Source organism: Festucalex cinctus, chromosome 4 (genome assembly GCF_051991245.1).
Source record: "Festucalex cinctus isolate MCC-2025b chromosome 4, RoL_Fcin_1.0, whole genome shotgun sequence".
Classification (NCBI taxonomy): domain Eukaryota; kingdom Metazoa; phylum Chordata; class Actinopteri; order Syngnathiformes; family Syngnathidae; genus Festucalex; species Festucalex cinctus.
This window is the reverse complement of record NC_135414.1, coordinates 31,667,993-31,687,731: the sequence shown is the minus strand read 5'-3', so window position 1 is coordinate 31,687,731 and position 19,739 is coordinate 31,667,993. Positions and strand designations below refer to the sequence as shown.

Below are 19,739 nucleotides of genomic sequence, written 5' to 3'. Positions count from 1 at the left end.
GACTCGGGTTCGAGTCCAGGCTCGGACCTTCCTGGGTGGAGTTTGCATGTTCTCCGCGTGCCCGCGTGGGTCTTCTCCGGGTACTCCGGTCTCCTCCCACATTCCAAAGACATGCATGGCAGGTTCATTGGGCGCTCCCAATTGTCCCTTGTGAGTGTGGATGGTTGTTGGTCTCTGTGTGCCCTGCCATTGGTTGGCAACCAGTCCAGGGTGTCCCCCGCCTACTGCGCAGAGCCAGCTGAGATAGGCGCCAGCAGCCCCCGCGACCCTTGTGAGGAATAAGCGGTCAAGAAAATGGATGGATGGAATGTTTGACAACTTTTTTTTTTCAGGCAGCGTACGAGTACTCAACTCTTGTAGTGGACTATAACTAGCTACACATAATTTCCACCCTACTCAAGTAAATATTTCAGAACGTTGCGCCGGCGATGCAAACGAGCCCTTCTCGACCGAGCACTTCAGCCGGTAGCCGACATGAAATTTTCAAACCTCGGCAATATTTCATCATAACTTGCCGCTCATATTTAGCAGCTATATCAGAATCGGACAGGTCGCCGATAAGGAAGTCAATAGCGACCAAGGAGAGCCGAGACGTCAGTTGCAGGCTGCACCAGTTTGATAAAACGTCCTGATTTCCAGGCGTCCTTCGAGGAACAACAATCGATATGTCTTCCCACTGGACACAAATATTGGGACAACTTGTACCCTTATAAATCGATCAATCAATCACGACATTCTCGTCAAGTTTGGAACTTTGGTGATGAGCGACTTTTGTTACGTGGGTCCTTTTTTATTTGACCCAATTAAACTCAAACTAAATAAAAAAAAAATAAAATAAAAAAAAAACAGTTGGGTCAAAAAGCGACCAACCGAACTTTTTGGGGGTCATTCATTTAACTTAAAAAGTTTTATCAAAGCAATAGATATACATTACTTTGCATTTGATACAAAGAGGACCACAAAAGTAGATTATTCATTCGGCCCTTCTTAAAAATAAACAATTATTATTAAAAAAAATAAAATAAAACTCTCATTTGGTCAAAAAGCCACCAACCCAACTTTTTGGGTAATTTCTCAAAAAAGTTCTATCAAATCAATAGAACCATCAAAATTGGAATATATATATATATTTTAAATAATCCTAAAAATTGTGCTATTTGATATAAAGCGGCCCACAAAAGTAGATAATTCATCGGACCCTTAAAAAAAAAGAAAAAGCAACAATACACATTTGGTCAAAAAGGGACCAACCCAACTTTTGGGTTTTATTTATTTAACACAAAACATTTGGTCAAATCAATACTCCACAAAACACCAAATATTTTGTAGGTTGTTTAACACAAAAAAATGTTTTGTTTTGTTTTAAGCGAGTTTATTAGCTTAAAAAAAATTAACAAATCAAAAGATTGTGTGTTTGTGAAAGCACAATTTTGAAACACAGCCCCCCCATTTTTTTATTTTTTATTTTTTATGAATGAATACATATTTGGAGATATTATATGTAAAAAAACAAAACAAAAAAACCCAAACAGCTGCTGTATTACTGTGTTTATTTTCCTGTGGGTTGCGAATGAAGCTGCACGTCAAGCAAAAAAAAAAAAAAAAAGTGAAAGGAAGGAACCAGCTGTCGAGCGTCATGGAAGGAGGTTACGACAAGTGTAAAAGTGGGCCTCCACATGCCGCTCCTCGTTCTTGGGGGGCCCCTCGGCGCCGTCTTCTGACGCCTGGAAACTTTTCAATTCTATTGGCCAAGTGAGGATCGACGCTCTCAAATATAGACACACGTTCTATTATTCAAACTCGACCTGGGAGGCTGAAGAAGAGGAAGATGAAGATGAAGAAGATGGCGCTTGCGGCTTGTACGTGCAAATGCCGCAAGAAGATGAGATGACGGCGAGTGAGGAAAATATAGTCGAAAGGTTTTGAAAAACACCCAGATAACCACTTTGAATTTGTTAATTGCAAATTTGGGTTTCAAACTAGTACGTGTGTGTCATGGTGCATTTTTTTCAATCTTATTTTGACTTTGTTGTTACTTCCGCGTGTGGTTTCACTCCGTTTAAGAAGGTGGCGGTAATTCACCAAAAGCACCAATCAACCGCGAAGAGAAAGAAGAAGAAGAAGAAGAAGTAGTAGTCTTGCATTACCACCGGTGGCCTTATTCATAGCCATAGATATCGATACTAAAGAAGGGGGCGCCAATGCACCTAAAAGTATTTGACAACTGTCAAAAGGAAGTGGAAGAAGAAATAAAAGACGAGTCCGTTGACTTGTGGACGTGCAGCGGATAGCATTACGACAAGGATTTATTTATTCTTTAGAACTTTAGAGAATGTTCTAACTTTGACTCCAATGCGACGCAGAATTGTAGTTAAGGTAAGCCATTTAAAACTACCGCGAAAAGAAAAGCATTTCTGTCGCGGAAGTTTCATCCAACCAGAACTTGCCGCTGTGTATTTTCTCGAGAGGTCGACATGCTATCCTACTCACATTCAAATGGCCATTTTCATTTTTAATGTCATACAGAAATCAGCAGCTCGGCGCTGTTTCCTTTCTTTGTAAGCACTCATCGGCTCAAAAACAACTTTTATATGTTTTCTTTCTTCTCGTGATGCATTTTTGATTGAATCGCTTCTACTGCGGATCGACGTAGGCTTCAAAGTAGGATTTCAATCGAGAATTCTGTTTTCAAATTTTAGGTTTGTTTAGTTTTCAAAGTAGGGCTTCAGGTATGGATTCAAGTTGAAAATGAGGGTTTCAAGAGAAAATGTGGTCGGTCAAATGTGGATGTCAAGCAAAGATAATTAAAGAGTTTTGAAGTAATACAGTTGCAAATGAATTCAATTCAATTTATTTCATTCCTTAAAAAAAAGAGAAATGAAAAGGGACAGTAAACTTATGTTATTTGCCCCTAATCAACGACAACAACAACAAAAATAACACAAAGTAAATAACAGCGAGCGGTCAAGACTCTTTCAACATAACAATTCTATATAATAATTAAGTAGCATGTCCTTGTGCTATATGTGTTTTTTTCCAGTAATTGAGCTTTTGTCAAGTTTTTAAAGAGACAGATAGTCTGAGATGATTTTGTTTTACAATCCAGATTGTTCCATAAACTGACACTGTGAGTTGAAATACATCCTTCTTTTTATTTTGGAGAAAATATTTGTTCCTCTTAATTTATACTCTCTTTCCCTATTTTTATTATTTTTTAAATTTAATTTGTATATTAACCGGTAAACTTTCATGATGGGATTTAAAACATTATTTTAAGACGGTTAAACTTCATCAATTCATTTAAGTTTACATTTTTTTAGATGTATAAATAATGGAAGAGTGTGGTCTCTGTATCCGCAGCCGCAAATGACACGAATTGCACGTTTCTGTCAAAGGAAGACGGAATCGGTGTCGTTTTTGGCTGCACACCCCCACACTTCAATTTTGGGGTGTCAATACAGAGTTCCTCGTCGGGATTCTGAGTTGCAACAAGTTTCAAGTAAGAATTGGGATCTCAAACCAAGATTAGGGTTTCAAATTCCAAATTAGGGTTATAAAGTTGAACTCCACGTCCGGATTAGATTAGCATTTAAAGTCTCAAGTAAGAATCGGGGATTCAAGACGCGATCCAGGTTTCACGTCATTATTTTTGAACACACATTTAGGATTTTAGCTGCTGGTTATCTGGTTTCAAGGCAGAGTTTTGGGTTTCAGTATACATGGAATGCCAGGATTAGGGTTTGAAATGATATCATCACTCCACAAAGTTGTTTGTTGGGAATAGTCCACTTTTCTTTGAGGTCCGCATCATTACGGAACATTTTCACGCACAACACAAACAAGGAGGCGCTGATGAAAAGTTTGTGCACGCTGTCGGAAAGTATTTGCTCGCGACTTCAAAGCGTGTTTTGGAGGCGTTCCAACATCATCTCCATATTTATAACTCTTTGCTATCATTAATCTTATCTTTGATACGTGCGTTGTGATGTGCATTGTGTTTTCCGCTCGGCATTAAGATGAAATGAAAATGGGAATTCAGCACACACCCGCACCGATGAAGGCGCATGAATCTTTTTCACATTTGTTCTATCTGGCTGATCTGTGTTGATCTAAAAAAAAAAAAAAAAGAGGCGTGCAGATGTTGGCTCACCTCTTCGTCTTCGTCTGTAATTTAAATGAGCTCCAGCAGCGTGAAAACATCCCGCAGCATCTGCCCCCACGACGACGACGACAACAACAACAATACTACGCTGGCTGACAATCTGCAAATAAAACCATCAAAAATTCATCACAACTGTCTGTCACTAACTTCTGCCCCCAAAATAACTCAACGAGATTCTGCCCCTCACCCACTCGCCTCTAAAGAATGTGGCAGAATCAAGAATGAAGATATTTATCCACCATTTTTTTTTTCCTCCCCTGTTGAAATCAGTTTTACTTAGTGAGCTGATTTTGTTTTAAGAATTCAAATGCTCAAATCAAACCATCTTATTATCTTTAAATTAGTTTTTAAATGAATTTTATCCCAGTGACAAAAACATGCAGCAGGTCATTTTGACCCATGAACATTTCTGGGTCAAATCGGGTGTCTAAAGTACAAAATACAAATACCAGTATCCTACAAACAATACGATCATGACAAGTACTATTTTATGATTCTCAAAATTGCTGATTTTGCCGACATCATCATATTTCAGGGGGAAAGAATAACATTTTGTGTTTTTTTTTCTTTTCATACAATATCAAAACTAACACAAATGTTGTCAACAACACGATCATAGACACGAAGTGACATGTTGAAAATGACGATGAATCTTGCTGCTTATTAACAAGCAGCACACATTGTCAAATCTGCATGGTGCATACATCATTTTTTTGCACACTATTGATTCCACAGCTACGCTTCAACTTTGACAACGAGAAAACCAAAACATTTTCTTGGCAGCGTCCAGCTTTGCGTACATCTGGAGGTCGCCGAGGTTGTTGCTTCAAGGCAGCATCCAAACTTTGCAAGCGTCGTCTTGCTGCACATTTTTTTTTTTCTAATTTTCTACTCGCAAAACGCTCGCGTAACTTTTTGGCACGCTTCATAATTTTGGGTGGGAGGGGAGAAAAAAATAGTCACAAATAAAAAATGGAGATTATTTTGCACTTCATTGTTTCCGCCCCCACTATTTCGCAGTTTTTGAAGCAATTTTAACTCATTCACTGGCAGCCATTTTGACTGAAGCAACCCCCTTACTGGATTTTGACTGATTTTGCAAGGCCCACAGAATATTGTGTTCTATTGCAATAAAAGCATGGAACTTACCAAAAGAAAGATTAAAGTCTCTTCTTTCATCAGGAAAAAAAACATTTTTCAATCTATTTCCGTTTTGCAGCAATTAGCATTAGAATATAGCTAAGTTTCATCGTTAGTCACAAATCTGTTTAGAACTGTGGGGAAATCACTTTGTTTGCCACATGGCCCTGGTTGATCTCTTATACTCTGCTGCCACCTGCTGGCCGTTTTTGTAACAACTACCATTGCTTCAATCATTCTCTGCAGTTTGGAAGCTGTGTCAAAGCCTTCTGTATGCTCTAGCATTAAAAAAAAAAAAAAAAAAAACTTATTTGGGACACCAAACATTTAAAACATATTTCTACGTTTTTGGGAGCAAATGAGTTCAAATTATTTTGACAATATACAGGCAAGCCTGAATTGAGAGTTGCACGCCTCCAGTGTGGGTGTCACATTATGCCACAACATTCCGGGCAGCACAGTGAGTGACCCCCTGCACATCCACAGTTCAGAATTTGCTGAAAGTCTCAACTTTTTTTTTTGTTGTTGTTGCCATTTTTGTGCTCAGGCCAAAGCAATCTGTGAATCACTTTGGAGCCATCTGGTGGGATGATCGTGTTGTTGCAAGGTTAAATTACTCTTTGATCATGTTTTGTCTTCTGCATGTGAGATTTCCTGTTTTGCTGGCTGTCCTTGAATGCACCATGTACCTGCGTCAAAAAGTGAAAGTGAAACGGTGCCGAGCGTCATGTTTTGCTACCGTTTGTGCAAAGTGTTAGTGTGCATGCATATACCTGTTTTCCCATCTGTGATGTCACGTCAGTTTGTTTCAGGGGCGGACCAGTTTGTGCACACCCGCACATCGAGGCAAAGAACCTGATAAACGGGATTTAGTGATGGGGAAGTTCCGTCGAAATGTTTCCACACTGCAACGTTGCACATGGCTCACTTGGAAAACAAAACAAAACTCAAACTTATTTCAAAACAACCGTACATATAAAGTGACAAAGACAGGTAAGACAATAAATGAGTAACTGTTAATTTTTATTATTTAATTTAATTTTTATTTTATAAGTCTGCTTATAACCCGAGTGAGAATGGCCAATATAGAAAACAGATGACAGATGAGTTGTGTCGTTTTTCAAGCATCATAAGGAGGCGTGTCCAACATTTCCTTTCGTTTCCTGATGCTTCCTGTTGAGTTTGATATCAGATTGGCTTTCTGTGTAGGAGTAAAACTAACAACCCCCCCAATCCATGTTGCTGATCGTGATGGTGAACTTGCTTTTATTTGTTGTGATTTTTGTGGAAATACGCAGCGTGACGCCTGGTAAGTTCAATTGCTTGACAAGTTTATACTTCCATCAATGCTATGTTTTTTTTTTTTTTTTTTGTCTTAACAAAGTAGTTATTAATCTCTGCAGTCAACTACAAATACATAAAGGTATTTTTGTCTTGGTGAAATGTCTTCATTGGTTGAATGTTTTTGCATGATTGGATTTGTTTGTATCGGCGTGGTCGAGTTGTGGCTGTGCTCCAAAAACACAGCCAGCTTGTTGCAAATCCGTCCAGTTTGTTGTCCAGTTGAAGGTCGCTGACCAGCACTGGATACTGACGACAGGTTTTAACCCGTAGGTCATTCCGATCAAATCAAAGAATGTTCTCTTTAACTCTCGGACTTCTCTGCTCCTTTTTTTTGAAATGACACTACTTGCTGATTTTGCTGGTCTGTCACAAATGTTCTTCAATATATAAAGCATCATTTCAATCTTTGCAAGCACGAAACTTCCAAGGTAAGTCAACAAAATCATCTTTGAATACAAATTGCCGTTATTAGTGAGCATAAAAGTTCACGTTGATAGTGTTGCCTGTATCTGAGATATCGATGTTGTACGCTCCTATACAGAAAACAAATCATCAAAAATGTCATTAAATGTTTCTTTTGACACAAAACAAGCTTGGCTTGCTTTGCTTTACTGTACTCAGTTAAAAAAATTTTTGTCTTTCTTCCACATTCCTAGCGATGGCGCCTTTAAATGTAAAGTATGTGATTGCATGTACTGTAATAACTGCCCTCTTTCTTTCTTTCTTTCTTTCTTTCTTTCTTTCTTTCTTTCTTTCAGTGATTCACTCGTTGGAGCATTTCCTCACAGTTTCCACTCAAATTCCCAATTTAGCAGATTATGTGGATGTTGCTTATGTCGATGGAGTTGAGATGTTCTACTATGACAGCAAGAGCGGGAAACTGGAAGCCAGAAATGACTGGGTGAAGGAAGCCATGGCAGACGAGCCGGACTTCTGGGAGATGAGGACAGTGGCTGCTGCAAGACGAGCGATGTTCAGCAAAGCAATGCTTGAAATTGTTCGAAAGGCTTTCAACCAATCTGAAGGTTTGGTTGCTTTACTTTTCATCACTTTTGTGGCAATGATCAGGCTTCAGTTTGATTTCCAACATCGTGTCGTCCTTTCAGGTGTTCACTATGGCCAGGTGAGGTTTGGCTGTGAATGGAATGACGAGACGGATGCGGTTGCTGGTTTTGAACAGTGGAGATATGAGACAGGAGATGACATCGTGGTGGACATGAATACGTTCACAGGGATCACAGAAAGCCAAGTGGCTGTTGCCGTCAAACACATTTTGGATCTTTTCAAGATTGAAAGGGAAACCAGGAAGTATTACTACACCGAGTTTTGTCCTTCTTTGTTGAAGAAGTTCGTCAACTACAGCCGGAGAAACCTAATGAGAACCGGTAATGGTCATAACTAGACAATGTGCAATTTCTGAAGAAATTACGTGGGAATGCAAAATGCTAATAGCTGAATGCCTATGAAGGACATGATGTACACGTGCTTAAGTGAGGTTGACCACAACACGAGGTCTGGTCTCAAGTTGGTCAGCGCAATTTCTGGTGGGAAGCAGAGCTTTTGGTTCAGGTCTGCCAACAGCTTCCAGTCACGTGGCCTGCTGAGCTGCCCTGCTTTTGGTCTTGATAACCTGGGGGTAGCTTTGCCCTCCCCTTCTCAGATGAAAGGTGTTATTGGCACACAAGCTGTTGGGGGGGGGAGCTTGTTGGTGCTTGTTCGCTGATGTTCCAACACTTCTGCAGGACACTGTAACACCTGGTTGTGCCACCAGATGTACCGGCCTTGAGTGAGGCTGGTCGTGCAGCCGTGCTTCAGTGTAGCAGGAGTTGAGCAGAGGGAGCAATTTGGGTCTTCACCATACCACTGGCTGAGGTTTTTGGGAGTTGGCAAGACATCGTAGGCAGGTGCTAGTAATAGTTGTAGTAGTAGTAGTATATAAGTTGAGTATTTAGTGCATTTAGAAATGTTTTTTTTGTTTTGTTTAAAGCTTAGCATTAGCTTAGCGTGCTAAATCACCGTTATCTTGGCATTAGCTTAACTCTTTGACTGCCAGCCATTTTCGGAAAAGGTAACCGCTATACTGCCAGCTGATTTACAGAATTTTACCGATCTTTCAAGCTCCACAGAAAATGTTGTGTTAGGACTATGGAAACGCGGATACTCCCAAATGAAAGATTGAAGTCTCATCTTTCGTCTAAAAAAAAGTTTGTTTCTACCTTATTCGGATCTTCAGTAATCAACATTAGAAAACAGCTTCGTTTTACCCAAATCCTCTATTTTCTTCCAAAATACGGAGAAATCAAGCTTTTTGTGAAACGATGTTATTTCATGCACTCTAGTGAATTTGGCACTTTTTTTTTTTTTTTGCATGAGTGATTCTACAAACACCTAAACTTCTATAAAACACTACCCCAACAATAAAAAAAAATTTTTGATTGCAAAATAACAGTTTATTTCCATGCAACAGTAGCAATCCGAACAAACAATTTGGAAAACTCTTTGCAAACTATTTACACGTGCGCAACAGTTTTTGTCAGTCTGCTTCTGCATGGACTGATTTGCGTAGAGGTTGGTATGATGAACGATGTGCTGGAGACGTTCATCCGTGATGAAGAGCTCCAGGATGTCAGCTGGCAGGTGGGAATTCAGCTCTGCTGCAGCATCCCTTGGTCCTGGTTTTGCAGCAAAGGGGAAGATGGTTGGCTGCCAGCCGAATTCATCAACTTCAAGCCAGCCAGAATCTTTGGGATCTGCAAATATACATTTCAATATCATATATTATTTTAGAGCACTGTGATACAATGTGTGTGTGTGTGTGCATGTTTACCTTTTTTTCTTGGATGTATTGGTTGATGCACATTCTGTAAATTATAGAAGATGTTTACCATCAAATATTTTATTAGTGCTGTGGAGAATCTTTTTTTTTTTTTTTTTTTTTTACCTTTGTTCTGCTCACTGTGAGGTCACTTTGAGTAGGAGCTGAAAGAAACATACAATTACAATACTATCGAAAGACTTAACTTTTATTGTTGCGGTGTATTGAAAACGTTTTTTTTTTTTTTTTTTTTTACACCTTTCTTTGTCGTAGAACCAGCGGTCGGACGTTGCTGTGAGCACGATCTATAAAATATACATTCACGTTTGTATAGGTAATAGATGTTTTAGTGTATATCAGCACATTTACACACGCTGCTAACAGATCGCCCGAAAAGTTCTCTTAGCATGTTAGCGCTTACCTTCACGTTCTTTGGAAGACTGTCCAAGACTGTCTTGCATCGGACCCATAGTACTCGTCATCGTCTGATGAAACGTCATCTGTGCAGACGTGCTCGGTTGTGCACCACTTTTCTCCGGTGTTAGCATCGCTAGCCGGTGGGGCCTTAGGACGTTATTAGCATCGCTAGCCGGTGGGGCCTTAGGACGTGGTCGAAACGGCCACGTCACCGCTTCAACTATGACTTAACCCCGTCATCACTGTGCTCTTGAGCACTGGTCGATGCTTTTGAGCTTTGAAAATAAGGATCAAGCGTGAGCTGATTGCCATCTGTAGCCTTTTTGACTCCCTTAGCCAAGTTAGCCATTCTCTCCCCCTCAACACTCTAGCTCCGCCTCTCTTCTTCTACTGTTGTCTCCTACCCGATCTTGTCCAAAAGACTCATCACAGCCATCTAGTGGCCAGGAATACTCATTATAGTAACCCGATCGGCTTGATACTTGGAGCACAGCTGCCCAAGGCTTTCCTCCACCCGTTTCCATAAAAAAACATAGTAGATGTCAATTAACGTCTATGGCGGCCAATCCTAGGATTATACTGAACGTCTTTAAACGTTTATGGCGGTCAAAGAGTTAACATGAGTTTAGCATCAGCATTAGCTTAGCATGCTAAATTAATATTAGCATACCATTAGCTAACTATTAGCTGAGCATTCTAACTTAACATGCTAACATTACCATAACATTCACTTAGCATGCTAACTTAGCATTAGTGTTACCATTAACTTAGCATGCTGACTTAGTATTAAAATTAACTTAGCATTAGTTTAGCATTAGCTTAGCATGCTAGCTTAACATTAGCATTCATATATTCCTGAGCATAATAGCCCTGGATATATTTGCATTGTACAGTCGGAGGTGGGATTCGAACCCGCGACCCTCTGTTTACTGAACAATGCACTCTCCCAACTGCGCCACTGAGCAGCATCAGAGAGCTGGTAATGATGGTCAGTTAGTGGAAGTGGGCGTGGAAAGTGGGACTTTCATGTCAGTCCCATTGAAAATGAATGAGGAAAAGTTGATCTTTAACGTTCAATTGTGTGAGTACTGTAAGTAATGTGGAATCAGACGATATATTCCCAGGAAGGCATAAATTTTCTCAGCAAATTGAAATTTGAACGGTGTAAATCGTAAGTATTATGTGACCATTCTCTCCATCGTTTCTCCTCTGTTCACGTCCTGTCACGTTCCGTGCAGAGCTCCCGAAGGTGTCTCTCCTCCAGAAGACGCCGTCGTCACCGATCACGTGCCACGCGACGGGTTTCTACCCCGACGTGGCCGACCTTTTCTGGAGGAAAGACGGCGAGCAGCTCCACGAGGACGTGGATTATGGTCCGACGCTGCCCAACCACGACGGAACCTTCCAGATGACGGCCGACCTGAAAGCGGAGGTGACGGCTGAGCGGGAGGGACAGTACGAGTGCGTGTTTCGGCTGGCTGGAGTCAAGGACGAACTTGTCACCAAGCTGGAGAGAAGAAACATCCTGAGCAACATACGCATCGAAGGTGATTGGATGGACGCAACGTGAATGTTTCGTCTTCCTCACAACCGGTTTTTCGTTCTTCTTTTGTGAAGAAGAAGAAATGAGGAAGAAGATTGTGGCCATCGTTGTGCCGTTGGCGGTCCTCGCTCTGGTGGTCCTCATTGTGGCCATCGTCATCGTCAAGTGTCATAAACGCCAACCAGGTGAGAGACACAAATAGTTTCCATCGAATCTTTGCCTTCTGCCATTAAAACGTAACTTTCTTTGGCCTTCATTTCAGACGATTACGCACCATTTAGTAAGTTCAACATGTTTTTGTTTTTCTTTCGCATTTACATGCGTAAAAGTGATCAAGTTGGGTAGTACCAAACGTCTTCCTGTAGCAAAAATGTGCTGTAGTTGCTTCTTGAGTGTGACTTTGGGTTTTCACAAGGTGTCGAGCTCTCCGAAAACTTCAAAAGGTGATCAAGACTCAGCAGCCAACACATTTTGTGACAACAACGTAAGATCTGTGAGTGTCTTGACTACGTGTTGCTCCACTCTCTGTTTTTAGGTGATTTGAAACATGCAACATGCAATTCTCTTTGTTTTCTGTTTAGTTTGATGGTAAACAGTGAGTGGCATTAAAGATCTTGAAGCCTCTTTTTTTGATTAATTGATCACTACTTATAAGCTCTCGGGATGTTTTGCATGCAAAACTGTACAGATGACAAGCTTGACTGCAGTTTTTTTTTTTGGTTTTTTTTGCTATCCCTAATGAAGTGGCCTGCCATTCTGAATGCAAATGGCTCACAACTTTGGGTTAACACAAAAGGTGGATAAAGTGATGTAGCACCGATGTCGTTTGCTTTGATTAAAGATGCTCAAGCTTCATGTTTTGTTGAAAAAGTCAATTTGTTTGTATGCACTAATTGAAGGGTTATAGAGAGACATTTTTATATTTACGTGTGATAAGACTTTGTACTCAGTATGACCCAAAAAAAAAAAGACATCTGCTGCATTTTAGTGACGGTAAACAAGGTTGTTTTTACAATGTGTTGAAGATAATTTTCTTTACCAAATGAATAAAAAATATATTGGAAATTGTAATGTCTTTTTTTTTTTTTTATTAAAAAAAGAAAAAGAAAGAAAAAGTAATGTCTCTTCTATTGCAGACAGAGAGTGGCCAATATCAAGTTTCTGCGCTGACAAATTAACAGCACGGAGCAACATGGCTTGCTTTGCAAAAAAAAACAAAAAAAAAACCATGGCTTGCTTTGCTTGCACTTTGGCAAATTCATTTGGCTCAAGTGTAAAAAGTGGCACTTTTGCTTTTGATATAAAGCGTCTTGAGGGTTGAAGTTTCATGTTATTGAACATTCAGGCACTTCAAGTACCCGGTCCTCCACTGCTCCATTATGGACGGGCCGACTAGCTGCATGCTAGCATCCAGACCAAGTTTCAGGGTAAATCAAAATACCTCAGTCACTCAGCTAGAACAATTTACAGTGAGTTGTAATTCGAAGACATCCGCTTCATTTTGCAGGGAACTTGTGGTAGATACGGAAAGACTCGCTAGCAGTGGCGGTAGCGATGGTGGAGCTAGCATCATTCCCCCCCCCCTCTTTAGAAACCAAAACTTAGGACTCAATTCTGAAAAAGGATAAATAACATGACTGATATGATTGGTATTTTATACTATATTCATACTTTTAAGATTATAGCCACTCCTCCACTCTACGCCATAACATAACAAAATTCACTTCCAGATTCCATATTGCTGTGTATTGTGTAACGTAGTGAAGAGGACATGCTAATGGACGAAGTCACCAGAAGAACCCAAATCCAGTGTTTTACATTGTCAATTTTAAGTTAGCTTAGTCTCCTGTGCTTCGTTGTCATCACCCCCTGTGCTCATATTTGCTGCCATGAAGGCAATGATAACTGATTTAAGAGTGTCTCCACAAAAAGTGTTCAGCCTCACTTGTAGCCCGCCAAAGCTCCTTGCTAGTTAGCTAGCTGGTGTGCCGTAAGTAGCACCGAGTTTGACATGACTTGCAACTTCACGATGAGTGCGTCCAGCCCAGCGAAGTGTTTTGGGGCCGTTGAATAATCAGAGAAAAAAAAAAAAAAAGTTAGTGATTTGTCCGTTTTGCACCAGTTTCATATTTTTTGATAAGCCTGAAAAATGCAAATCTGGCCTCTCAAACTGCGATGTAAAACAGCTCATTTTGAGCCCTGTTTCAGCACACCCATGACCATAACGACAAAACAAAAGCCATATAAGAAGAGATGGTTGATGTTTTTTGTTTTTTTTCCTCATAACTGTGGCTTTTTCAAGTACCAAGTGATTACATCATAATAGGCGTGTCCTACATTCCCTTTCATTTCACGTGTGTCATGTCTCTTTAGATATCATCACGTTGGCTTTCTGTGCGGGAGTAAGACTAACATCCTTTTTTTTATTTTTTTTTATTTTATTCATGCTGATCATGATGGTGAACTTGCCGTTATTTGTTGTGATTGTGCAAATCGACTGCGTGATCACTGGTAAGTCTCTCTTGCTTGACAAGTTTATACACGTCTTAAGTCCTGCAATGTATTTGGGCTTCATGTATCCTCAGTATGTTTACACACTTTTTTTTTATTATTATTTTTCTTTAAACAAAGTGTATTAATGTTTGCAATCACATACCAGAGTATAGACATATGTGGGGTCGAATGATTTTTGCATGTGAAGATTTGTTTCCGGCAACGTGGTAGAACTGTGGCTCCGCTCCAAAATCAATTAGTTTGCAGTCCTGTCCAGTTGAAGTGGATTGTGACTACAGGTTTTGGTCTGTGAGTTATTCCAGTAAAATCTCCAAAGTATTTTCCTTTTAACTTCCCAGACTTTAATTCTGACTTTAAAGTCACAATTCTGAGAATAAAGTAAGAATCCTGCCAACCTTATTTATGTATTTATTTATTTATTTATTTATTTATTTTTGACGCCTCTCGACTTTAAATGTGTACTTTCTTTTTGAAGTTACACTTGCTGATGTTGCTATCACTCTAAAGCTCTTTCATGGACCCAGATTACTCTCAGAAAAGTTTGATTTAAGATGCGTAATTTCAATCTTTTCCAACTTCCAACGTAACTAACTACACACAAATAAATCTTAAAATAAATAAAAAAAAAAATAAAAAAAAAAAATGCCAGTAGTGGAGCCTAATAGTTCATCCTGATACACTTGTCTACATCCTGCAAATTTGACCCATGGTGAAAATAAGAAAGAGAAATATCAGTGATATCAAGCGCTGTTTTAGTTTTTAAACTCAGATACAGATGTTTGAATTGATTAAAAAAAACAAATCTTGTCTTTCTTTCAGTGATTCACTCGCTGGAGTATTTCATAACCACCAGCTCTAAAATTCCCAATTTACCACACTATATAAATGTTATGTATCTGGATGGAGTTCAGATTATGTACTACGACAGCGACATCAGGGTAGTGCAAGCCAGAAATGAATGGGTGAAAGAAGCCACAGCAGATGATCCGGACTTCTGGGAGAAGGAGACAATGTTCGCAATAAGTCGACAGCAAGTCGGCAGAGCTTTCATTGAAATTTCCAGAAAAGTCCTCAACCAATCTGAAGGTTTGCTTATGTTTTAATTTTCTCATGTAAAATAGATGAAATGGGATCTTTGGAAGATCAGGTTTCACTTCACTTTGTCATCCTTTCAGGCGTTCACTTTGGCCAGGCGAGGTTTGGCTGTGAATGGAATGACGAGACGGATGAGGTTGCTACTTGGGAAAAGATGATATATGAGAATGGGGACCTCCTGATATTGGACATGAATACGTTCACATGGATTGCAGACAGCCCACATGCTGTCAGCTTCAAGCAAAATTGGAACCATGACAAGTTTCAAAAAGAATACAGGAAGCTTTACTACACTAAAATTTGTCCCGCTTTGTTGAAGAAGCTGGTGACCTACGCGAGGCCATACCTAATGAGAACAGGTAACCACTCGATACTAAACGTCGTCAATTGCACCTTGTTAAACACAAAGCTAATATCTTCTTGTTCATGAAGAGCAATGAGTGGAAACAGATGATGTCATTTGACCTTCAGCCGTCTAATAGAAGAGCACTTTGTTGCGCAGAGCTCCCCGTGGTGTCTCTCCTCCAAAAGACTCCGTCCTCACCGGTCACCTGCCACGCGACAGGTTTCTACCCCAAAACAGCCGACCTTTTCTGGAGGAAAGACGGCGAGCAGCTCCACGAGGACGTGGATTATGGTCCGACGCTGCCCAACCACGACGGAACCTTCCAGATGACGGCCGGCCTGAAAGCGGAGGTGACGGCTGAGGTGGAGGGCCGGTACGAGTGCGTGTTTCGGCTGGCTGGAGTCAAGGACCAAATTGTCACCAAGCTGGAGAGAAGAACGATCCTATGCAACGCACGCATTGAAGGTAAGGGACGCACCAGCAGTCCATCCGATTTCTCCTGGTCAACAAGGTCAAAGTCGTTGGCTGAGTCTCAAACGACCTCCTCCAGCCCCACTGGGAGGATATTCGAGAGGTTCTCAGGTCAACGGTGAGACTTGTCCCTCCAATGTAGTCAGTCCCGGTCCATCAATTGACCTGAAACTGCTTCCTCAGTGTAGAGATCAACAAGTCGACACTCGGTGCTCAATGTTCGTGCTCAGTGCAAGTCTAGCGCAAATCGCAGTCTAAATGAGTTCTTTTGATGTTTTCAGAGATGCACACATTTAGAAAAAGCACCTTTGGGGGGGGACAGTCAACCTGCTTCCTGGCTGAGTGAGGCTCCTCCTCTCGTTCCCTTCAATAGAGTCTTTGACATTGCAATGGTGGACTCACTGGAGTCCATGCAGAAGATCAAAAGTGCGCGTTTATACGGAACTACGAGCGGACCTCCGCGGGAGGATGATTCAAAGTTTGAGTTTGAGTTTGAGTTTGGTTTATTAAAAGGACAGTGTACAGTAACATTAAAAAGATGGCTGCACCAGATTTAGCAATATGCTAATTTCCATCTGTAGTCCTCATAGTTTGCCAAGGTGATCACAGATCATCGCTTTGAAGTGGCCACTTGGAGACCACCTTCCAACCCAATCTTTCATGTGAACCCCCCATAGCTGTGAGTGTCATTTAAAAATGATGATGATGATGATAATGCATTTAATCAAGTAATATCTGCAATGTTTCAAAGGTTTTAGTGCATTCTGTGGTCATCCACCACACATATTGCCGATACACCACCTGCGCCACAACCTAGACCTGCTCCAAGCTGGTCTAAATATAGGTCTACTTTCTGCTGCCAAATTTTCAGGTGTGACTAGGGTGTGTCGAAAAAAAGAAAAAAAAATGTTCTTGGTCTGATGGAACAGCCAACATGGCATCTGCTAAATTCCCCAAACACGGTAAACTCGTTTTGCACCGGCATCAAAATCAAGATGTGCTCGAACATATGTTTGTGGATCCCACTTCTTTGCTTTCATTACATCTTATGAATAGCGGGTCAGGTGGGAGGCGGGGCAGCTAAATTCACCACACAAGTCATCATCAGACAGTTTTGTAAATTAATGGGGAATTCTTCATTAAATGTAGCGCATGAGAATTCTCTGTGCTTCATGTGTCGCTGCTGTCCCATTTTTAAGACCCCAAAATTTAGAATTAATCGAGAGCTCAACTGCAGTTGAGCTCACTGTCAACATGTACTAAGCTGAAGTCTAAAGGTCGCTGCTTGTAACGTTTATTGTTGATCCTTATCGCAATAATTGTCATTCGCACTTGAAAGTCTGGATGCAAAAATAAATGTTCATTCTTCACGCCCTGTTTTTCATTCTTCCTTTTGTGAAGAAGAAGAAAAGAACAAGATGATCGTGGCCATCGCTGTCCCGTTGGTGATTGTCACTCTGATGGTCCTCTTTGTGGCCATCGTCATTGTCAAGTGTCAAAAACGCAAACCAGGTGAGGGACGCAAATAATTTCTAAAAGGGAACATTTATTTGCCTTCCGCCATTACAACGTAACTTTGTTTGTCCTTCATTTCAGGTCATTATGCACCTGCCAGTAAGTCCAAAAATGTCTTTTTTTTTTTCTCCAAAATTCTTTAGTTGGACGGTGAACACGTTCATGTCGCAAACTTGCTCTCGTTGCTTCCTGAGAGTCACTTTGTGTTTTCGCAAGGTGTTACGGCGCCGAGCTCTCCGGAAATGTCAAAAGCTGACCGAGATGCAGCAGCCAGCACAACGCCGTGAGCGACATTTCAAGAACTCGATAAAGAATTTATGCGCTATCATTGTGACGGTATCGTCTGTCTACATGTGTTGCTCCACTCACTGCAATCAATATCCATTCATTTGAAGGTTTGCCACCTATTGTTGCTAATCGCTAGCATGTCAATGGCATTTTCCATTTTTTTTGTTGGTCTTAAGCCCTTTTCACATTGCACTTGCTCAATGTGAAAGAGTCATGCCCATATTTGGAAGTGTTGACTTCACAGCCTACCAGGAAGTAAAAAGTCGATTTTGCCGCCTGTTAGACCGCAGCTTGACAAAATGTATCTTTCATTGTTACAGAAGAAAGTCCTGAAAAAAAGGAGGAGAACTTCAGTAGTAGAGCAAAAGTCTATTCATGCCGCTACTTGTAAATAAATCCGCCAAAATAATAGGAAATCAATAAATATTAAATGCTCCGTACTGCCTGTCAACGTTGCGTTCTGTGGTCCCTGCACCCCAACACATACGCAATGAATTGCGTGACATCAAAGTTTGATCATTTCTAGAATCCGCCATGGAAAAATGGAGTACAAACAATTTGCTGTTTGTGGTTATAATCTCAATTGCATCTTTATTATTATTTTGCTTCTCAGCTACGTGCATAATTGTTGCAGATAAATATCAAAGTATAAAATGGAAGTTAATTGAAATGCCGCTAGTTCATTCCATTGCTGAACAAAAACACAACAATTCAAATAAAATAAGTGAAAATAATTCATGCAGGTTTTATCATTCAAATGATTTCAATAACTTCTTACAATTGCGTTGTAAAACTGTCGATCGGGATCTGACGTAAGGACGAATCATTGATGCTGCTATGATGATTGACAAAAAAAAAAAGGCAGGCAAGTAAAGCTGCAGAGCAAGAGAATAATGCGTACCCATTTTATGTATGTATACGTGTGTATAATAGAGCGAGAGAGAGAGAAATATGAGAGTGAAATCGATACCGAGAGACATTAAATCGGGGGGAAAAGGGTAAAAAAGAAGAAAGAAAGAAAGAAAAGACATGTTGCAAAACAAAGTGAGAATCTCGGTGAGTTTTCTGCTGGCGCCTGCCTGCTTTCCGAGCTCTAATTTCCCTCCTCATTTTCATCCGTTTCAAGGCCTGTTGTGCACAGACAACATCTGTGGTCAAGTCCGAGCCTGCGCGGCCGTCCAATTACGCCGATTCGACGTTCATAGATGAAGCGAGAGGCGGCGGCCCGACATGGCATCGCCTCCCAAAACATCACAATTGGCTAAAAGTGCCGCAAAAGTCTTCAAGCGCGCTTGTCACGGTGGCACGGCGAGCAATTAGGGGGAAATCGGGACGTCAACCTGGGTGTCGTCAACGTTTTGTTGTTGTTGTTCAGGTTTTAGTCGACGACGCCACCCGATCGACAAAAATCTGGCGACATCATTTTCAATCAAGCGTTAATGCGTTTACGGGATGTGGCACTTTTTTTTGGCAATGCTCCCTCAACAGTTGTGAAGTCCAACGCCGGAATGTTTCTGATTTATTTTCGCTTTTGTGGCTTCACTATATCACAGATTGTCATACTGTATCTAATGGCATATTTCACATTTTTTTCACTATATTACTGGATTTTGCCGTCGTTATTTCTTCCAAACGGATTGTTAGTGCACAGCAGGGGGTCTTGCCCTCATTTATTATTTTTTTTCTGTCATGGGCCACATTGGAGTTCCGTTTCCCCACAGAGCGTCAGTTATGAATGTGAAACTATGCAAATGTTTAATTGACATTATACACAACAAAATGATTTCAAAATCAAAAGTTCAAGGGATACTTGACTCATTGAGCCAAAAATTTATATTATGTCTATAATTAATGTGGTAATTGTTATTTTTATGTACAGTTAATACCTTTAAAAAGTGATTTTTCTGTTGCTGTCGACTGATGATAACTACGGCTTCACGATATTTGAAAATCATGCGATATGTGATATAGTTGTTGAATATAGCGATATCAATATTATTGCAATATTTAACATGTACCTAACGAAACGACATTTTTATTATCTAATGAAAGAATTACATTGTTTTCATGCAGCAAAATAAGCTAACTC

The 19,739-nt window shown here is 40.4% G+C and overlaps 2 protein-coding genes and 1 long non-coding RNA gene across 18 annotated transcripts; 2 read left to right on the top strand and 1 right to left on the bottom strand.

Annotated features, from left to right (window-relative positions):
• Positions 1-1,597: 1,597 nt before the first annotated feature.
• On the top strand, positions 1,598-12,492 carry LOC144018130 (major histocompatibility complex class I-related protein 1-like). 12 transcript variants are annotated; one of them, XM_077520300.1, is made up of 9 exons: positions 1,598-2,376; positions 5,691-5,762; positions 5,850-5,909; positions 6,105-6,295; positions 7,405-7,671; positions 7,753-8,031; positions 11,117-11,425; positions 11,496-11,606; positions 11,684-12,492. In XM_077520300.1, exons 4-9 carry the CDS (start codon positions 6,178-6,180, stop codon positions 11,764-11,766), a joined length of 1,167 nt encoding a protein of 388 aa, XP_077376426.1. In that variant the 5' UTR covers positions 1,598-2,376; positions 5,691-5,762; positions 5,850-5,909; positions 6,105-6,177; the 3' UTR covers positions 11,767-12,492. The 12 variants fall into 12 exon arrangements, with proteins under 12 accessions (XP_077376426.1, XP_077376429.1, XP_077376428.1 ...); XM_077520303.1 differs by lacking the exon at positions 5,691-5,762 and having other exon boundaries at positions 6,115-6,295; XM_077520302.1 differs by lacking the exon at positions 5,691-5,762.
• On the bottom strand, positions 9,091-10,571 carry LOC144018131 (uncharacterized). Of its 2 annotated transcripts, XR_013283353.1 has the most exons (5): positions 9,883-10,567; positions 9,720-9,766; positions 9,588-9,625; positions 9,474-9,507; positions 9,091-9,396 (listed from the first exon to the last, which is right to left on the bottom strand). It is a non-coding gene; the product is annotated as an uncharacterized LOC144018131 (long non-coding RNA). The 2 variants fall into 2 exon arrangements; XR_013283352.1 differs by having other exon boundaries at positions 9,588-9,766; positions 9,883-10,571.
• Positions 12,493-13,783: 1,291 nt separating the features above from the next.
• LOC144018126 (major histocompatibility complex class I-related protein 1-like) lies at positions 13,784-18,384 on the top strand. 4 transcript variants are annotated; one of them, XR_013283349.1, is made up of 8 exons: positions 13,784-13,932; positions 14,755-15,021; positions 15,111-15,389; positions 15,533-15,841; positions 17,249-17,359; positions 17,444-17,461; positions 17,579-17,757; positions 17,971-18,384. XR_013283349.1 is itself a non-coding variant. In XM_077520294.1 (8 exons), exons 1-8 carry the CDS (start codon positions 13,866-13,868, stop codon positions 17,981-17,983), a joined length of 1,131 nt encoding a protein of 376 aa, XP_077376420.1. In that variant the 5' UTR covers positions 13,784-13,865; the 3' UTR covers positions 17,984-18,384. The 4 variants fall into 4 exon arrangements, 3 of the variants coding, with proteins under 3 accessions (XP_077376420.1, XP_077376421.1, XP_077376422.1); XM_077520294.1 differs by having other exon boundaries at positions 17,579-17,645; XM_077520295.1 differs by lacking the exon at positions 17,444-17,461 and having other exon boundaries at positions 17,506-18,384.
• Positions 18,385-19,739: the final 1,355 nt, after the last annotated feature.